We start from the raw sequence: 19,651 nt of genomic DNA, 5'->3' as shown, positions 1-19,651 counted from the left end.
TTTACCTATAAAGTGATCATAAGTGATTCTCAGTGTAACAAACATGTAAATAAGCTTTATAAATCCACAGTATAAAAATGCTATAAAAGGATACAACAAAACAGAATAGTAGAAATCTTAAATTTTTTTGTACTGTATAACCCTTTCTAGGAATGCACAGTAAGTTATGCTTTTCTACACAGAAAAATGGTATGGGAATGTATATTAGTCCAGCATCTGGCAAAAAGATTTTGTTTGGCATACCTTGGGTTCATGGGTAACTATGAAATCATTAACCAGAAATTTAAAATTAAAAAAAAAAATGAAATGTGAATAGAGTCTAAGGTTTTCATCATCATGTCCAACTAAGAAACCTACAAAGTTTTCAAATACTGAATGAGCCGTGCATCTCTGTCGGGTTTGGTATTTTTCCTTTTTATTTTGTTTTATTTCTTGTAACTGCTTTTGCTGCCCGTAATCCAGTTCGTTACCGAGTTTAGGCATCTGACCTGCTTTACACTAAAACAGTCATTGATGCCAGCGTGTATTCCTGCGGTACACTTGACTGGACGCCACAGGACTTAAATTTATGTCCTAGCTCGGGGGTGATTAACAGAACAGGATGTAAACGTGCGTCCTCTGTATGGCGCGTGATCATAAACTTAGCAGTATTAAAGGGGTTCTTCAAGAAATAATGGGCCAGAGCTGGAAGAAGAGCTACAATAACAGATACAGCTACTTGGACAAGTGCAGCACTGTCAGGCACTGCAGCTTTTTTTCCTGCTAATTGGTGGCAATACTGGGGGGTTGGATCCTTAAATTACACATTAGCATCAATGTTGTATGCTATAAAACCACTGACTACTACTTTAAAATTCTTCTTTAAATAAGTGAACAACAGTTATTTAAAATGGTATTTTATTGAATTTCTTGCATTTCTAGAGTTGACCAGCAGTGATACTTGTTGTTTCTTGTCAAATGCTAAAATTAGGACTACATGGGTTAAAATACTCATCTGTGTCCTGACCATAGCTAATAAATGTGTATACTGAACTACAACTATGTTGTAGGAAGTTACTTGCTACACCATATTAGCTGGTGTAAAAGTATTTAATTCACAGTACTTGTACTAAAAGCAAGTTTGAACTGGGGTTCAGTGAGCAAACCGGAGGAACTTATTTTCTCTTCTGTATATAGAACATGTGCTGGTCCATTTTAAATTACATTAAATCTATGTTATCATTGTTTATGCAGGACTTACTCTAGGGTCTAACAGATATTTTTGAATCAGCTGATTAGAAACAAATGATTAATGTCAAAATCAGCTTCAAGTAGGGTTGTCTTCTGCTTGATCTTTGAGCACACTATTGTGTTAGAGCCTGGGCCCACCAGAGATCCACCATTTTCTTGAAGTGGAATTTGGAGGCTTTTGTCTCTAGACCACTGGTTGAATTCTGATGATAGAAAGAAAAGAATAAAAAATGCATATATGGTAAAGGACTAAATGAAAGTAAGAAAACTATTTGAAGATATGCTTCAAAATCACTCTTGAAAGAATTTGTATAAAGTGGTATAAATAGGAGGTACATACACTGATAACTGCTTATTCAGGTCTAGGAATCAGCATTGGGTTTTCTAGAAGGGATTATATATATTAGAAAACTTTACATAATGGTAAACATATTTTAAAAATAAAGCTTAAAGGGGTTTTCCACAAATTACATTAATCACTTATAGTTAATAAAGTTACAGTATAGTAGTTAATAAATGTCTGGTTGTTGGGGAGCACTGCTGGTACTCCTTTATTCAGTCACTAGAATGGAGGTTCTAGGTGACAAGTACTGTACTTGACGGTCTCCATCAGTCCAATAGACTTTGAATTGAGTGGCAGTGCTCATGGTTAACCATTGCTCCCCATCCTCTGTATAGGTAATAAATGTCATTTGTGGGAAAAATCTGAAAAGTCTCTATTTATCTAATGTTAGTGAAAGAGTTCAGATACACAATCTACTTAGAATTTTATATATTGTTCTATTTATGAAGTTTATATCTTTGTAAGTTCTTATGCTCTTAGTGTTATAAACGTTTTAATGCTAATTGACAGCTTCATTACAGTTACAATTCTTTCATCATCATGGCTATGGTGTATATTTTTTAAGAATGTAAATGTATTGTGGCTTCATAGGGGGTGGGGTCAGCGAAGTCACAGCCACTCATCTGGTCCATATAAAAGTCCAAATAACGTAATATTTTCTAGAATTTTCAGCAACAAGGAAACCCAGTGAACACACAGCAGCCACTGGCAGCACATACACTTAATGCTCAGCACATAGACTTAGTGCTATAAAAATAATAAGATGCTTGCCCATCAAGGTGCTAACTCAAGAGTAGTTTCCTCACTCACTACTAACATGGTGGCCTAGTGCCACTACACATCACAATACTGTCCATACATGTACCCAAATGGGTATTAGTCTGGGGGCGATTTTTCCTGTCAGACTTGTGCCCATACGAAAGCCTGGTCTACTAGAAACATCAGATTTCATTCCCTCTCAGCTTCTCCTTGAGGGAGTAGCTCCAGCTCCCTCTGAAAGCCTTGCCTAGCTCTGGCATTTAGCAGCAGCATTTCTCTGGCAGCAGCTCTGTGCTCTCTCAGCAGCAGTTCCACCCTGGGTTTCAGCAGAGAAAATCAATGTGTATGGAGGTTTTAACTCCTCTAGACACAGCCAAACAGCTGTCCCTGCTGATTAGCACACACTCAAGTCCCCTGAAGGGCATCTTGTGTACTACTTTCTACAAATACCCCCTCTGATAAAGGCTGTTGGCCTAATCACATCACTTGACCCTCGAGGGTCAAAACTCAAGGCTCGGGGGTCTTTGCTTTTATACTTTGCATTTATGATTCAGCATTTTGGGACTATGGCCACGCTCTGCCTTCTTTTGCAGGCAACTCTTCAACTGCTTCTGCACTTCAAGCAGCTTCTGAATAGCTTCTCCTCTACTATTGTTTACTGAGGTGATTTCTTTCCTCAAGACTTTTTCAGTATTCACAAACTGTTCACTTATAGCCTCTTGGCTAACTTCTAAGCAAAAATTGGAATACTTTGCTGCTTGTAACTCATTTTTAAGATCCTTCATCAAGGTCTTCTTTTCTTTTATTTGCTGTTTGAACTGGGTCTTAGACCTCTCTAGTCTCTGAATCTACCTTTCAGCAACATGGGGTGTGGTCGCAAACACACAGTGGCTCACTCAGTCCATATAAAAGTTATAATACCTTTATTTTTTCTTGAATTTTCAACAATAACAAGGAAACCCAATTGACACACAGCAGGCAATGGCAGCATATACACTTAGTGCTCACCACATACACTTAGTGCTATTAAAACAACAAACGCTTGTTTGTCAAGGCACAAACTTAACAGTAGTTTCATCACTCACTAACATGGTGTCTTAGTGCAACTACATGTCACAATATACGTACCCAACCGGGTGTCAGTCTGGAGGTATCCTTCCCCCTCAAACTTGTGGCCATACCACCGCAGACGTCGGGCTTTCAGCCTCATTTCAATCTCCTCTCAGGGAGTAGCTCCCACTCTCTCTCAGAACCTTGCTTAGCTCTGGCTCACACCAGCATTTCTGCCCTCACTTTTAACAGGGAAATTCAATGTGTCTGGAGGTTTTAACTTCTCCAGACACAGCTATGCAGCAGTCCCTGCTGATTTTCACAAAGTCCAGCCCCCTAAAGGCCATCTTGTGTACTGTACATTATATATATATATATATATATATATATATATATATATATATATATATATATACATATATATAGTGGTCTGCAGTACTCATAATGGCTTGCAGGGGGCTGTAGACAGGCAATCAGGCTGTAGAGATTAGAGAGAATACCTATGGATATGACAGAAAGCAACATAAAAGTGTCAGTTCCTGACACACTTAGGGGTCAGTTGGCAGTGAGCCAGAGTGAAAAGCAGTGCAAAGACGTTGCATCAGGAACTAGGAGCCTGAGCTCTGGCATGGACCAGTCAGGGCCTGTCCCAAATCTGACAGAAGAGGATGCGTCTACACTCCACGATGAGGGGTAGTGATGGAGACCCTGTGGGTTGTGGACCTTAAGCATTGTATGTTATATACATGTTTGCTGTGATTTGGAATAAATGCTGGTGGAAGCCAGAAGTTAAAGAAATTCACGACTTTGGAGCCTTTATGCATGTGGCGTCCATTCCTGCTGAAAGGCAAAGATGGCGATCTAATAGGGGGAAATAACGCCTTCTTGCCACAATGTGTGTATATATATATATTTATATATATATATTGATATAATTTATCGAAAGTTAAATATCAGATCTAACTATTTTTAAAATGCCTCATGTATACTGAAGAGCCTTTTAAAAGTTATTACTGACAGCTACCATTTAACAGCAGAGATTTACCAATTTTCAAATACTAGTAGGTATGACCTGTGTAATGTTTAATTTTCCCTGTGGTGTGGCAGGTTAGGGGAGCTTCCCAGAATCAGAACAAACCACCAGCAGCTCATAGTTGAATTATCAAAAGTGGACTGACTGTTTTTTTAACAGTCTATTTAGTATACTGCCATTAAATTTCATTTTCTTATATTGTACTTACGAAATATAATCTAACAATTTCAAGTACAATATATTGAACTGCATTATATGTGTGATGAGGAGCATCTTGTGATACTATAAGCATTATAGTGATTGAAAACTGACTATTTATTTGGGGGAACTGAAGGTATTCTAAATAAACATTAAGTGGGAAAAAACTACCTTGACCCATTTGATACATTTCTTCTTTACTACAAATCTTGTAACTTCTTACCAGACAATATTTTGCATTTCAGTTTTAAGGATTAATCATTTTATTGGATATGGCAAATTTCACTACAGTTCAGGTCCAGCAGAAGTAACTTCCTATTTGTAATTTACCCACTATTGGAAGTAGATTTATAAATAAATATATTAAATGCAATTTTAAATGTATAAAAGCTTTGATTACATTTTCTTAGCTCATATAACTGCAGTATATGTATATTCTAAAAGTAGTTTCTGTGAGCCTCAGTCACAATGTTGCAGTTCCCCATATACGCCTCAGAGCGCCGCTGTTTACCAATAAGGAAAAGAAATTACAGATCCAGAATCTCCTCCATGATGCAGACAGTGTTCAACCACATTTCACACTAGCTTGTGCTGCATATAGGACTCACAAAGAAGAGGATTTTTGGATTTCTGTTATTTTAAGTGGATTACACATTCAGCAAGGAATTTTGCAATTATATTTCTGCTGAGAAGAAGGATGGCTGGATTACAACTGCAGGAAGGACAATCAATGCAAGGACTCAGATGGCAAGTAATATTCTCCTTCTTATTTTCCTGGCTGTGTCATTCAGTCTCTGGTCAGATTCACTATTCTATTAATGAAGAATTAAGAAAAGGGTCTATTGTTGGTGATTTAGCAAAGGATCTTGAATTAGATGTTAAGGATCTCTCCAGAAGGAAATTCCGTATTGTGTCTGGAGTCTCTGAGAAATATTTCAGCATAAATCTGGATAATGGAAACCTATATATTGCTGATAGGATAGACAGGGAGACATTGTGTAGAGCTGCAGCTGATTGTGTCCTTACATTTGATGCTGTGGTGGAAAATCCTCTAAATATCTTCAGTGTTAAAATTGATATTCAGGATATCAATGACAATCCTCCTGCATTTATTCTTCACACAATTAGAATAGAAATGAGTGAACTCACATCACCAGGAAGAAGATTTCTTTTACATAATGCTGAAGATTTGGATATTGGTATTAATTCTCAGATAAGCTATAAACTTAGTGCAAACCAGTATTTTGCTCTTGGAGAGAAGGTCAGCACTGATGGCAATGAATTTCCAGAGCTTATACTAGAGAAGCCTCTAGACCGAGAGACACAGAACAAGCATGAGCTCATTCTAACAGCTTCTGATGGTGGAAATCCTGTACAGACAGGCACTGCATTAATTACTATCATTGTCACTGACTTCAATGATAATGCTCCAGTATTTACCCAGGATGTATATAAAGTAAGTGTTAGGGAAAATATACCAGTGAATTCAACAATTCTGCAGGTCAGTGCAAGTGATGAAGATGAAGGTGTCAATGCTCAGATTACATATTCATTAAGAACCACGGCAAATGATATTCTAGAGACTTTTACTCTCAATTTTAGAAATGGAGAGATTAATACAAAAGCACTATTGGATTATGAAGTGTCAAGATTTTATGAAATTTCAGTGATAGCACAAGATGGAGGCGGCCTCGCAGCCAAAGCCAAAGTATTAATAGAAATAACAGATGAAAATGACAATGCTCCTGAGATATCCATTACTTCATCATCAGATCTTATTCCTGAGGATTCGGCCCCTGGAACTGTGGTGGCCCTGATTAAAGTTCATGATCCTGACTCAGGAGAAAATGGGGAGGTTCAATGTATAATAAAAGGCGATTTACCATTTGAACTAATATCATCAGGGAATAACTTTCATAAAATTGTTACAAAACGGAGTCTAGATAGAGAACAAGTATCATCCTATAACATCACAATACAAGCATCTGATAAAGGGTCTCCTCAGATGACTTCTAGAAAGGTTATTAGGCTTGATGTAACAGATGTTAATGACAATGCTCCAGTGTTTGAGAAGTTGATACATTCTGCATTTGTCACTGAAAATAATTCACCAGGAGCTTCAATATTCAAATTTGAAGCAACAGATATGGACAGTGAAGACAACGCTAAGGTCACTTATGCTATAATGACTACAAGTAATGAAGAAGATCCCCTGTCTACATCTTCCTACATCTCCATAAATCCAGTAACTGGGGTCATCTATGCTCAACGGTCATTTGATTATGAGAAGCATAAAGAATTTAATATTCAAATCACTGCCAGAGACAATGGATCTCCACCTTTGAACAGCAGTACAACATTGAGAATTTGTATAGTAGACCAGAATGATAATTCACCAGTCATTCTATACCCATCACCGGAGGTTGATACAACATTTGAGATGGTTCCTTGGACCTCAGAACAAGGCTCCTTAGTATCTAAAGTGGTGGCAGTGGATGCTGACTCTGGACACAATGCCTGGTTGTCTTACTTTTTACAATCAATAGAACCATCACTCTTTACCATTGACCAACACACAGGGGAGATCAGCACATCACGTGTATTTCAAGAAAGAGACATCATGAAACATGGAATTGTGGTTCTAGTAAAAGACAATGGGACTCCATCCCGCTCAGCTTCAGTCACAATAAACATGGTGATTGCTGATCATTTTCATCAGGTTCTTCCTGAGTTGAGCAGTCAGCCAAAGAAAGATGAATCTCAGTCAAACCTACAGTTCTACTTGGTAATAGCCTTGGCATTGATTTCCTTCCTCTTCATGTTGACTGTGATTATTGCAGTTGTCTCCAAATACAAAGAGTCCAAGTCTTCTACTCCATTTGGATCCCTGAGTACAAGTCTATATCCTCCGGTTGATCCCAGATTTATTTCACAATTCAACCCTGGAACATTACCTCTGCCATATTCATATGATGTTTGTGTAACTCTGGACCCAAGTGAGCAGGAATTTGCATTTCTTAAACCTCAACACAATGTTCCTGTGGAAAGTCTAATAGATGCTGATGACTCAGGGATTGGAAATGAAACTTTAAAGAACTCTTCTTCACCTGCAGAAAATCTCATATTACAGGTACTGTATGTTTTATGGTTTATCTCTTCTCTGTGTAGTAAACGAATCATTTCCATCCAGAACTGCTAATGCATCAATTTAGAAATAAGTAGCTATGTTGAGGAACTGATTATGAAATAAGCATTTTTAGTGGGTTTTAGTTTATTGTTCAATGTCTTCAACCTTTACTTAATTTATTTTTCCACTGTTTGGATTGTTTTCATGTGTACATTGCTACATACATTCTATAACTGAAGTCATAAGTACCAAAATAGTATTTCTATCTTGTAGTGTTCTATCGCATTTCTAAAATATGCCATGACATTGACTGCTGGGGATCAACTGTGAAAGAGCTAAATTTCTTAAAGGGAATATATCACAAATAGTTTTTACTAATTAACCATTTAAGGACCAAGCGCAGTAAATTTATAGCGCTTGTTCCTAGGTTTCAATAGCAAAACTATGGTGCAGGATTGAAGCTCCTGCTCCAGCAATCAAGCAGGGGCAGGTCAGGTCCTTGGCTGTCAGACACAACTGATGTCCTGGAAGAGAAGACAAAAGCAGTTTTTGACAGCTTCTGCCTTCTCCTTTCCAGGCTACATAGCGCCTTTGGCACAGCAGAGCTGCAGGGTCCTAGCACACCATGATCAGCTTTGTTAGTGATTATTGTTATTACAAAGGGATATTTTGTGGAAAAGTGTAAAATTAAATTAAAAAAAGACAATATGAATGACTCCCAAAAGTCTTATAATATTTCATGTGGGAAATAAAGTTTTAAGAAAAACAGTTACAAAAATCAGTAAAAAAAAATAAAAATAATATAAAAATTAAAAAAAAATATGCAAAAGTAAATGACCCACTGCTGATGTTAACCAAAACCATCATCATATGCACCCTGTAAACAAAAAATGTACAAATTATTTACCAAAACCTCCTAAACAAAATTAGGAACCCATTCCAGTACTTTATTTTAGCGTAAATATACTAAATTTAAAAATAAACGTCTATACATTTTTTTTTTACATTTTTTTTTACCTTTTGACCCCCTAATCAAACCTAAAAAGCATATGGTCTTTTGGGACTAAGATATCCTGGTCCTTATTGGTTTAAACCAGATAGACATATTCCATTTTCTTATCTGTTTTTATTTTCTGATTTGTAGAATTTTTTTATTCTGCTGTCTGTACATAACTATGGGTGCTGCCATCTTTCCTGAGTTATGTTTAACAACATTTGAAGAATGTAAAAAATATTCTTTACAGCAGTCTCATGGACCATTTACCCAAAAGACAGGAGTGGACCCATTGACTTCTATGGGGACTGTTCTAGACATGTTCTGTGACCTGTGCGGGGGTCATTTTGCAGGGAGAGGGAGTACATAATCACAGCTTATCACCAATTGTGGATGGTGGATTCTGTTATCTACATCTACCTTTCAGTGAAATCCTGCCTGTGATGTTAGTGAGATGACTACTGTAAAGTTTTCACTACAGATCAGGTAGAATCAGCATAATATTATGCAGGGTTTTAGAAATAAAAATAGATTCTGACCCAATATTTAGAAAAAAAATCACTAAAAATTCTTAAAGAATATTAACACATTGACACATTTCCTTTAACTAGTACTATAGCCACCCTCCTTCTGATAACTAATGGGGGTGGAGGACCCACCAATTATCAAGTGATGGCATATCTTAATAAAATACCATTACTTATAATACTAGAAAAACCCTCTAGAAAATGTAAAGTTATTTTCCATTAAACTCATAGATGTTAACTTTTCCCAGTAATTTTAATGCATAACATTGTTCTACTATTCCTATTTTTTTTTACTTTCTTTATTTTTATAGATCTATTAACTGTAAAATGATGATCACGTAACAAACATGTAAATGAGCTTTTGTACTGTATGCCCATTTTTAGGAATGCACAGTAAGTTATGCTTTGCTATACAGCAAAAATGGTAAGGCAATGTAAATTAGCCCAACATCTGGCAAAAAGAATCTTTTTTTTTGTCATATCTCAGTTTCCTGGGTAACTATGAATACATTCTGCATGTGTATCGGCAGTTGCCTGGTGCATACATCAACCGGAAATTTATAAAGAATGAAATGTCAACAGAGTCCAAGATTTTTATGTTCATGTCCAACTAACAAACCTACAAAGATCTGATATGCTGAATGAGCCATGCACCTGTTGGATCTGGTATTTTTCTTGCCCATATCCCAGTACGTTACTGAATTTAGCCACCTGACCTGTTTTACACAAAAACAATTAGTCGTACTGGAGCTCAGTGGGCCCACCAGAGTAAAATATTTTCTCTTGTCCATATAGAAGATGAACTTGTCTATTTTAAATTACATTGAAATTCTGTTATCCTTGTTTATGCAGGGCTTACTCTAAAGGCCTATTTACACCAGCCGATGATCGCTAAAAAATCGCTAATCGGCGATCGTTTTAGTGATAATTGGTGCATGTAAATCTGGGCCCACCGTGCTTTTTTTTCGCTGATCGCTAAATTCAGTCCAACCTGAAAATCATCTTCACTCTTATCAGAAGTTCTCCATGGGGAGTGCTGATAGCATTGTTTCCCCGTGGAGAACAAAGGATCCAAGCTCAGATAATAGTCCTCAGGCTATTAACTGTGTTCAGCGAAAGTCTTCATTTGCACACCCAATTGGTACTTAAGTAGCTGAGAAGCTACTTAATACTTTATGGAAAATGATCGCTCAAAGCTGTCACTCAAACTGTTTGAGCGATCTTTGAGCGATCATCTGCTGGTGTAAATGGGCCTTAAGTAAGGCCCATTTACACTGGACGATTATCACTAAAACTTCGCTCATCGGCGATCATTTTAGCGTTAATCGGTGGGTGTAAATGGGCGTGGTGCACCCGCATTTTGGGCTCTTTTCGCTGATCATTAAAATCAAGTGAGCTTGATTTTAGCAATCAGTTTTATCAGTCGTTCTCCACGGCGGAGTGCTGATAGCATTGTTTCCCCCATGGAGAACAAAGCATCTGAGCACAGCTAATAGCCTCGAGCTATTAGCATGCGCTCTGGGAAGGCTTCATTAACATACTTAATTGGCATTTAAGTAGCTGAGAAGCTACTTAAATACCAAATATTTTTTAAGCGATTTTTAAGCGTCATTTGAGCGAACTTTGAGCGATTATCTGCGCGTGTAAATGGGCCTTAACAGATATTTTTGAATCAGCTGATTAGAAATGCAGCTTAAAAACAAATGATTAGCATCAATATCAGCTTCAAGTAGGGTTGTCTTCTGCTGGATCTTTGAGCACACTATTGTGTTAGAGCCTGGGCCCACCAGAGATCCACCATTTTCTTGAAGTGGAATTTGGAGGCTGTAGTCTCTAGACCACTGGTTGAATTCTGATGATAGGAAGAAAAGAATAAAAAAGGCACATGTGGTAAAGGACTAAATGAAATGAACAAAACTATTAAGATATGCTTCAAAACCACTCTTAAAATAATTTGTGTAAGGTGGTATAAATAGGAGGTACATATACTGATAACTGCTGATACAGCTCTAGAAATCAGCATAGGGTTTTCTAGAAGGGATTATATATGTTAAAAAACTTTGCATAGAGGTTAATATATTTTAAAACTAAAGTTTAAAGCGGTTTTCCACAAATTACATTTATCACTTATAGTTAATAAAGTTAACAGTATAGTTAATAAATGTCTGATTGTTGGCGCCTCTCTGCAGCGTCGGGAGAAAGATCACGTGACAGGTCATGTGTTCTAGCTTCAGTGCTGCAGAGGGATGTCCGTCTTGAGGTATGGCCGTCTTCCTCCTGCAGTGAGGGCTCAGTCACACGGGCGCATTGGCGCCTGTGTACGGGTGCCGATGCACCCGTGTGACTGAGCCCTCAATGTTATAGACATTTCAATGCTTATTGACAGCTTCATTTTTGTTATAATTATTTCATCATCATGGCTATGGTGTATATTGTGACAATGTCTATGTGGGGGGATGGAGTCAGCACAGACACAACCTCTCATTCAGTCCATTTAAAAGTCTGAATAACTTTTTTTTCATGAATTTTTAGGAACAACAAAGAAACTCGGTGAACACAGCAGCCACCGGCAGCACATACACTTACTGCTAAAAAAAAAAAAAAAACATTTGCCCATCAATGTTCTTATTCCACAGTAGTTTCCTCACTCAATACTTTCATGGTGGCCTATTGCCACTACACATCACGATAATGTCCATGCACATACCCAAATGGGTGTCATTCTGGGGGAGTCCTACCCATCAGACTCGTGGCTGTCCCCAGCCTGGTCTACCACAAACATCAGGTTTCATTCTCCTCTTAGTCTCCCTCTCAGGGAGTAACTCCAGCTCACTTTTACAGCCATGCCTAGCTCTGGCTTTCAACAGCAGTGCTTCTCTAAGCAGCAGCTCTGCCTTGGCTTTCAGCAGGAAAAATTAATGCTGACTAGCACACACTCAAGCTCCCTGAAGGCCATATTTGCACTGAATTTTACATATCTTCCCCGTGATAAAGGCCATTGGCCTAATCACAGCACTTGAACCTCCAGAACAAAACTTCAAGCTTGGGGATCTTTGTTTTACACTTCAGCATTTTGGAACCATGCCCTTTCTCTGCTTTCTTTTGCAAGCAACTCTTAAACTGCTCCTGCACCTCATGCAGCTTCTGAATAGCTCCTTCTCTATTACTATTGTTTACCGAGGTGATTTCTTCCCTCAAGACTTTGCCAGTTTTCACAAATTGTTCACTTATAGCCCATGGGCTACCTTCTTAGCACAAATTGGCATACTTTGATGCTCATAACTCATTTTTAAGATCCTCCATCAAGGTCTTCTTTTCTTTTACTTGCTGTCTGAACTGGCGCTTAGACCTCTTTAGTCTCTGAACCTTCCTTTCAGCAACATGTCTAACTGACACCCAGTGTTTTACCTTCGCACTCAACTGCATGGTGAACATTAAAAACACAGCCTTTACTTGTAATATCACTTTCAGGGTGTGTGTGAAGGAGTGCGCTTTGGTCTCTTTCTTATGAGCCTTTTCATCAGAACGGTTGCATTCAATGGGAAATCTCTCATACGTTTTTCTCTTCAGTAAGCCTCTGTTCACACATCTTCTGTTTCCTCTCTAGTTTGTCATAAACACCTGCTTTTTCTTCATACTATTGATTTGTTTTTCCAATTTTTCTAGGATTTTTTTCTTCTGCTCTTCATCAAAGGCTAAAAAGGCAGTATTCTCCTCCATTTTCTCTTTCATATCTGACACATGAGCCCAAAGAGTATAAATCTTCTTTGAAAAGTTTATCTTGGTTTCTACATCTACCCCTAATTTCTCAAGAAATGCATCCCTCTCATCTTCCATTATTTTCAACCTGGTACTAAAGTCATGCTCCTGCTAATTTCTGCTTGCAACTTTTTCTGTGAATCTTCAGTTTGAGCTTCCAATTCCATCAACAGTCTGTTCACCTTCTCAGACAGCTCTGCCTGTAATCAGGGACATTCATTGATTTTTACTTGTAGCTCTTGAAGTTGAGTTTTTACTCCTTTTGTCTTGTGTTCAGTCACTCTTGTCTTGCAGAAGTACCTTTACTTCACTGCTCAACTCGCTATGCTCACTTTCCCAGAGCCTGTCTAGTTTTCTCAAGACTTGTTTGGACCGATAAGCAGCAGATCCTCTCCATCCCACAACTGCCAGAAATAGTAAAAGTCTCTACTCAAAACTAGCTCCACTTTCAGAGCTTCACACTTTTCAAGTTCAAATGACACATTCCCAGTGTTGGCTAGCACTGTCTTGCTAGTCTCCTGACCTGTCACAAGAAATAGCAGAACCTCAGGCATAATCCTAGAAACTGCCTGACTTGGTTCTACCAGCAGTGGGATTCCACCCACCAGCAAATCTCATGTCCTTATAGGCAATTTTGCTGGCCTCCTGGCCATAGGACATTTAGGAGCACAACACTCCATGCTGTGACCCCTCCAATGATAACAGTCTTCTTGTGTCTTTGGGACAGCTGGGCTTTTAAATTTCCATAATCTGCAGTAACACACACTTTACCTCTTGAAGTTTTATCTTCAGCCACACTGACTCTGGACATCCACACATTGCTGCTCTCTTTGAACGAGAGTACGTAAAACTAATCAGGTTGTCCTGCCGTTGCCCCTAGCAAGCATGCATGCTGGCATCCTCCACTATATCTGGCAATATCTCCATGGGGCTTACTCAGTCCATATTAAATTCTGAATAACTTTATTTTTTCTTGAATGTTTCGCAATAACAAGGAACCCCAGTGGACACACAGCAGCCACTGGCAGCCCATACACTTAGCATTCAACACATACACTTAGTGCTATAAAAATAACAAACACTAGCCCATCAAGGCACTAACTCAACAGTAGTTTCCTCAATCACTACTAACACAGTGGCCTAGCACTACTACACATCACAAACATTTCCATACATGTTCTTAAATGGGTGTCAGTCGGGGGCGTCTTTCCATGTCACACTCATGGCCATACCACAACTTTGTCTACCACAGACATCAGGCTGTCAGCCTCCTCTCAGGCTCCCTCTCAAGGAGTAGTTCCAGCTCCCTCTCAGAGCCTTGCCTATCTATGGCTTCAGCAGCAGCACTGTTTAGTAAATAATAGGAAAAAAAACATAATCAAATTTGATAGAATTTAATTAGCATAGAAATAATAAACAACATTTACAATAGTTCATAGCATTATGTGCCTTATTAATCAAAACTGTCTAAAACTGTGTTGTCTACAGCAACCTATCACAGCTCAGCTCTCATTTCTGAAGGTGCTATGGAATGAAAGTTCAGCTGTGATTGGTTGCTATAGGCAACAAAGACAAGTTTTCTTTTAGACAGTTTTGATAAATGAGGCCCAGTATTACAGAAATATAAATTACCTATATGCATATAGATGTTTGAGTGTGTATGTGTGTGTGTTGATTTGGACAGCAATTTGGTGATTTGGATCTTGCATTTCACCAACATTATTTATGAGAAAAGAGCTTGGAGGGATATCATGTAAACACAGGAGCAAAGAGATCTGCAGTGGTGCTGCAGGTTGGATGAGCTTCCCAGAAACAGAAAAAAACACCAGCAGCTCATAGTCAGGGAACCCTTTTTGTGAACAATGAGTTGCCGAGAGTGGACTGACTGTTTATTGGACAATCTATATAGTTTACTGCTATTGAATTTAATTTTTTTACATTTTTCTTACGAAATCTAATCTAACAATTTCAATAAAATAATTTAAACTGCATTCTATGTGTGACAAGGAGCATTTTGTGAGGCTCTAAACATTTTGTGACTGAACATTAGCAAACATTGCAGTAATTTAAAATTGTTCTATTTATTTGGAGGATATGAAGGTATTCTAACAAGACATTTAGTGGTAAAACTAATTTAAACTACATTTCACAATCTTGTAACATCTTACCAGATAATATTATGCATTTCAGTTGTAAGGATTAATCACTTTACTGGATATGACATAATTCTAATAAAGTTCGGGTGCAGCAGAGGTAACTTCCTATTTGGAATTTACCCACTATTGGAAGAAGATTTATCACTAAATACATTAAATACAATTTTATATAAAGTATAAAAAGTATAAAAGCTTTGATTACATTTTCTTAGCTCATATAATTGCAGTATATGTAAATTCAAAAAGTAGAGTCTATGAGACTCAGTCACAATGTTGTAGTTCCCCATATACGCCTCAGAGCGCCGCTGTTTACCAATAAGGAAAAAAATTACAGATCCAGAATCTCCTCCATGATGCAGACAGTGTTCAACCACATTTCTCACTAGCTTGTGCGGCATATGGGACTCACAAAGAAGAGGATTTCTGTATTTCTATTATTTTAAGTGGATTACACATTGAATAAGGAATTTTACCATTATATTTCTGATGAGCAGAAGGATGGCTGGATTACTACTGCAGGAAGGACAATCAATGCAAGGACTCAGATGGCAAGTAATATTCCCCTTCTTATTTTCCTGGCTGTGTCATTCAGTCTCTGGTCAGATTCACTATTCTATTAATGAAGAATTAAGAAAAGGTTCTATTGTTGGGAATTTAGCAAATGATCTGGAACTAAATGTTAAGGATCTCTCCAGAAGGAAATTCCGAATTGTGTCTGATGTATCTGAGAAATATTTCAGTATAAATCTGGATAATGGAAACCTATATATTGCTGATAGGATAGACAGGGAGACATTGTGCAGAGCTGCAGCTGATTGTGTCCTTACATTTGATGCTGTGATGGAAAATCCACTAAATGTCTTCAGTGTTAAGATTGATATTCAGGATATAAATGACAATCCTCCTGCATTTATTCCTGACACAATTAGAATAGAGATGGGAGAATCATCCTCCCCAGGAAGAAGGTTTCTTTTACATAATGCAGAAGATTTGGATGTTGGTATTAATTCTCTGATAAGCTACAGACTCAGTGCAAACCAGTATTTTGCTCTTGGAGAGAAGGTCAGCACTGATGGCAATGAATTTCCAGAGCTTATACTAGAGAAGTCTCTAGACCGAGAGACACAGAACAAGCATGAGCTCATTCTAACAGCTTCTGATGGGGGAAATCCTGTACAGACAGGCACTGCATTAATTACTATCATTGTCACTGACTTCAATGATAATGCTCCAATATTTACCCAGGATGTATATAAAGTAAGTGTTAGGGAAAATATACCAGTGAATTCAACAATTCTGCAGGTCAGTGCAAGTGATGAAGATGAAGGTGTCAATGCTCAGATTACATATTCATTTAGAACCACGGCAAATGATATTCTGGAGACTTTTACTCTCAATTCTAGAAATGGAGAGATTAATACAAAAGGACTTTTAGATTATGAAGTGTCAAGATTTTATGAAATTTCAGTGCTGGCAAAAGATGGAGGCGGCCTCGCAGCCAAAGCCAAAGTATTAATAGAAATAACAGATGAAAATGACAATGCTCCTGAGATATCCATTACTTCATTATCAAATCTTATTCCTGAGGATTCTGCCCCTGGAACTGTGGTGGCCCTGATTAAAGTTCAAGACCGTGACTCAGGAGAAAATGGGGAGGTTCAATGTATAATAAAAGGTGATTTACCATTTGAACTAATATCATCAGGAAGCAATTTTCATAAAATTGTTACAAAAAGTAATCTAGATAGAGAACAAGTATCATCCTATAACATCATAATACAAGCATCAGACAAAGGGTCTCCTCAAATGACTTCTAGAAAAGTTATTAGACTTGATGTAACAGATGTTAATGACAATGCCCCAGTGTTTGAGAAATTAATACATTCTGCATTTGTCACTGAAAATAATTCACCAGGAGCTTCAATATTCAGAATTGAAGCAACAGATATGGACAGTGAAGACAACGCTAAGGTAACTTATGCTATAATTACTACAAGTAATGAAGAAGATCCCTTGTCTTCCTACATTTCCATAAATCCAGTAACTGGGGTCATCTACGCTCAACGGTCATTTGATTATGAGAAGCATAAAGAATTTAATATCCAAATCAATGCCAGAGACAATGGATCTCCATCTCTGAACAGCAGTACAACACTGAGAATTTGTATAGTAGACCAGAATGATAATTCACCAGTGATCCTGTACCCATCACAAGAGGTTGATACAACATTTGAGATGGTTCCATGGACCTCCGACAAAGGCTCTCTAGTATCTAAAGTGGTAGCTGTGGACGCTGACTCTGGACACAATGCCTGGCTGTCTTACTTTTTACAGTTTTCAGACCCATCTCTTTTCACCATTGACCAGCATACAGGGGAGATCAGGACATCACGTGTATTTCAAGAAAGAGACATCATGAAACATGGAATTATGGTTCTAGTAAGAGACAATGGGACTCCATCCCGTTCCGCTTCAGTCACTATAAACATGGTGATTGCTGATCATTTTCATCAGGTTCTTCCTGAGTTGAGCAGTCAGCCGAAAAAAGAGGAATCTCAGTCAAACCTACAGTTTTACTTGGTAATAGCCTTGGCATTGATTTCCTTTCTCTTCATGTTAACTGTGATTATTGCAGTTGTTTCGAAATACAAAGAGTCCAAGTCTTCTCCTTCCTTTGGATCACTGAGTACAAGTCTATATCCTCCAGTTGATCCCAGATTTATTTCACAGTTCAACAGTGGAACATTACCTCTGCCATATTCATATGATGTTTGTGTAACTCTGGACCCAAGTGAGCAGGAATTTCCATTCCTTAAACCCCAGCACAATGTTCCTGTGGATAGTCTAATAGATGCTGATGACTCAGGGATTGTAAATGAGACTTTAAAGAACTCTTCTTCACCTGCAAAAAATCTCATATTGCAGGTAATGTATGTTTTATGGTTAATTACTTCTCTGTTTAGCAAATTAATCATTTTCATTCAGAACGGCTAATACGTCAATGTAGATATAGCTATATTCAAACATTGAGGAAAAAAGCATTTTTAGTGGGTTTTATTTTATTATTCAATGACTTCAACTTTTACAAAATTTTTTTTTTTTGTAAATTCTTTTTTTATTAAGATGGCAAGTTTACAGGTAATTCCAGGTAATATATTGGGGGGAGCACATGAAGCACAAAGGGACATGCAACTTAAATTGTTTCTCTGTAAGACACAGTATCCAGAGTATTGAGGAAGAAAATGGCAAAGACTAACTGTATTTAAAACCGAAAGAGCTTATGATCCTGAATTGTCCTGTACATGGCTGAGAGACATATGAAAACCACTCAACCAAGGGCCCCAGATACTTTAAAATTTCTCATGTGATCTATTTAACCAGCTCGTTAACTCCTCGAATCTATGTATTTCATTCACTTTGGCCACCCATTGAGTAGCTGTGGGCGATATGGGTTGGAGCCACAGGAGTGGGATTAGAGTTTTAGCTGTGAAGATAAGGTGCGTAATTAGATTGGTTTTAAAAGGCTTATGGTCAGCTGAAGGTCTGGACATTATCACATGCTCTGGGAGAAGAATAAATGTGCTGTCTACTACTTCCCGTAATGTACCCTCAACCTGGGCCCAATAGGGGTGCAATAACAGGCAAGACCACCATATATGTATCAGGGAGCCCACATGGTCTTTGCCACGCCACCACAAATTTGAATTGTATAGTTTCTATGCAAAAAGCCACTCTAGTGGCCTATACCAACGTGTCAGCAGTTTATAATGATTTTCTTGTAGTCTGATACACCTAGAATGACCATGTGACCTACCCAGCACTGACTGCACCTCTTTGTCTGTTAGTTTTACATTAAGCTTCTTTTCCCAGGAAAGAATGAATTTTGGCCTAGAGGTGTCCTATGGGGTAATGAATTTCCTTTTTAGGAGCGAGATTTTCCTGCTGTGGCTGCATTACACTGAGATAATTTGCTCCAGTTCAGTTGATGGACGCAAGGAAGGGAAGGTTTTGTTAAATTTATCTAGGGTTTTAGCTAAATGAATAATTTGCAATTGGTTGAGGGAGGGGCATGTTGTTTGAGATAGCAGTTTTTCTATGAGTTGTGGGCTCCTGATAGCTCGTTGGGACCAAAGATCAGCTATTGTAAGATTACTGAGGAGAGACCAGATCTGATTTGTGTGGATGTCTAGTTGTGCTTTCAGGTAATCTGGTACGAGGGGTGGGAGGCGCTACCGGAGATGGGTGTGGAGCTAGCTCCCCTCGGAGAGAATCCCAGACCTCACAGGCACCTCTCAAGAGAGAAGCATACGTAGACCTTTTATATATTTTAGGTGAAGGGTGCCATAGGTCCCTTATTGAAGGTTGGACCGTAGGATGCTTGAGCTAAGGAGCTTACTATTTGATTTTTTAAGGTTTTATCAGTTCCAGACATCTGTTTAATTGGATTGATTTGTAGAGACATATCCAAAAGGTTA

General features: G+C 38.1%; 1 protein-coding gene across 22 annotated transcripts in view; it reads left to right on the top strand.

The window, feature by feature from the left end:
• LOC136611242 (protocadherin gamma-A4-like) overlaps positions 1–19,651 on the top strand; it is a 292,538-nt gene that overhangs the window by 184,916 nt on the left and 87,971 nt on the right. For 2 of the 22 annotated variants that reach the window (XM_066590642.1, XM_066590640.1), the window contains exon 1: positions 5,315–7,743. The exons of 17 other annotated variants lie outside the window; for them this stretch is intronic. In XM_066590642.1, coding sequence (XP_066446739.1) covers positions 5,344–7,743 — 2,400 coding nt within the window. In that variant the 5' untranslated portion in view covers positions 5,315–5,343. 3 more of the 22 variants (XM_066590668.1, XM_066590666.1, XM_066590648.1) reach the window with 2 other exon arrangements.

The sequence above is a fragment of the Eleutherodactylus coqui genome, chromosome 2 (assembly GCF_035609145.1).
Source record: "Eleutherodactylus coqui strain aEleCoq1 chromosome 2, aEleCoq1.hap1, whole genome shotgun sequence".
NCBI classification, from domain to species: Eukaryota; Metazoa; Chordata; class Amphibia; order Anura; family Eleutherodactylidae; genus Eleutherodactylus; species Eleutherodactylus coqui.
This window is presented reverse-complemented; position numbering and strand designations above follow the sequence as displayed.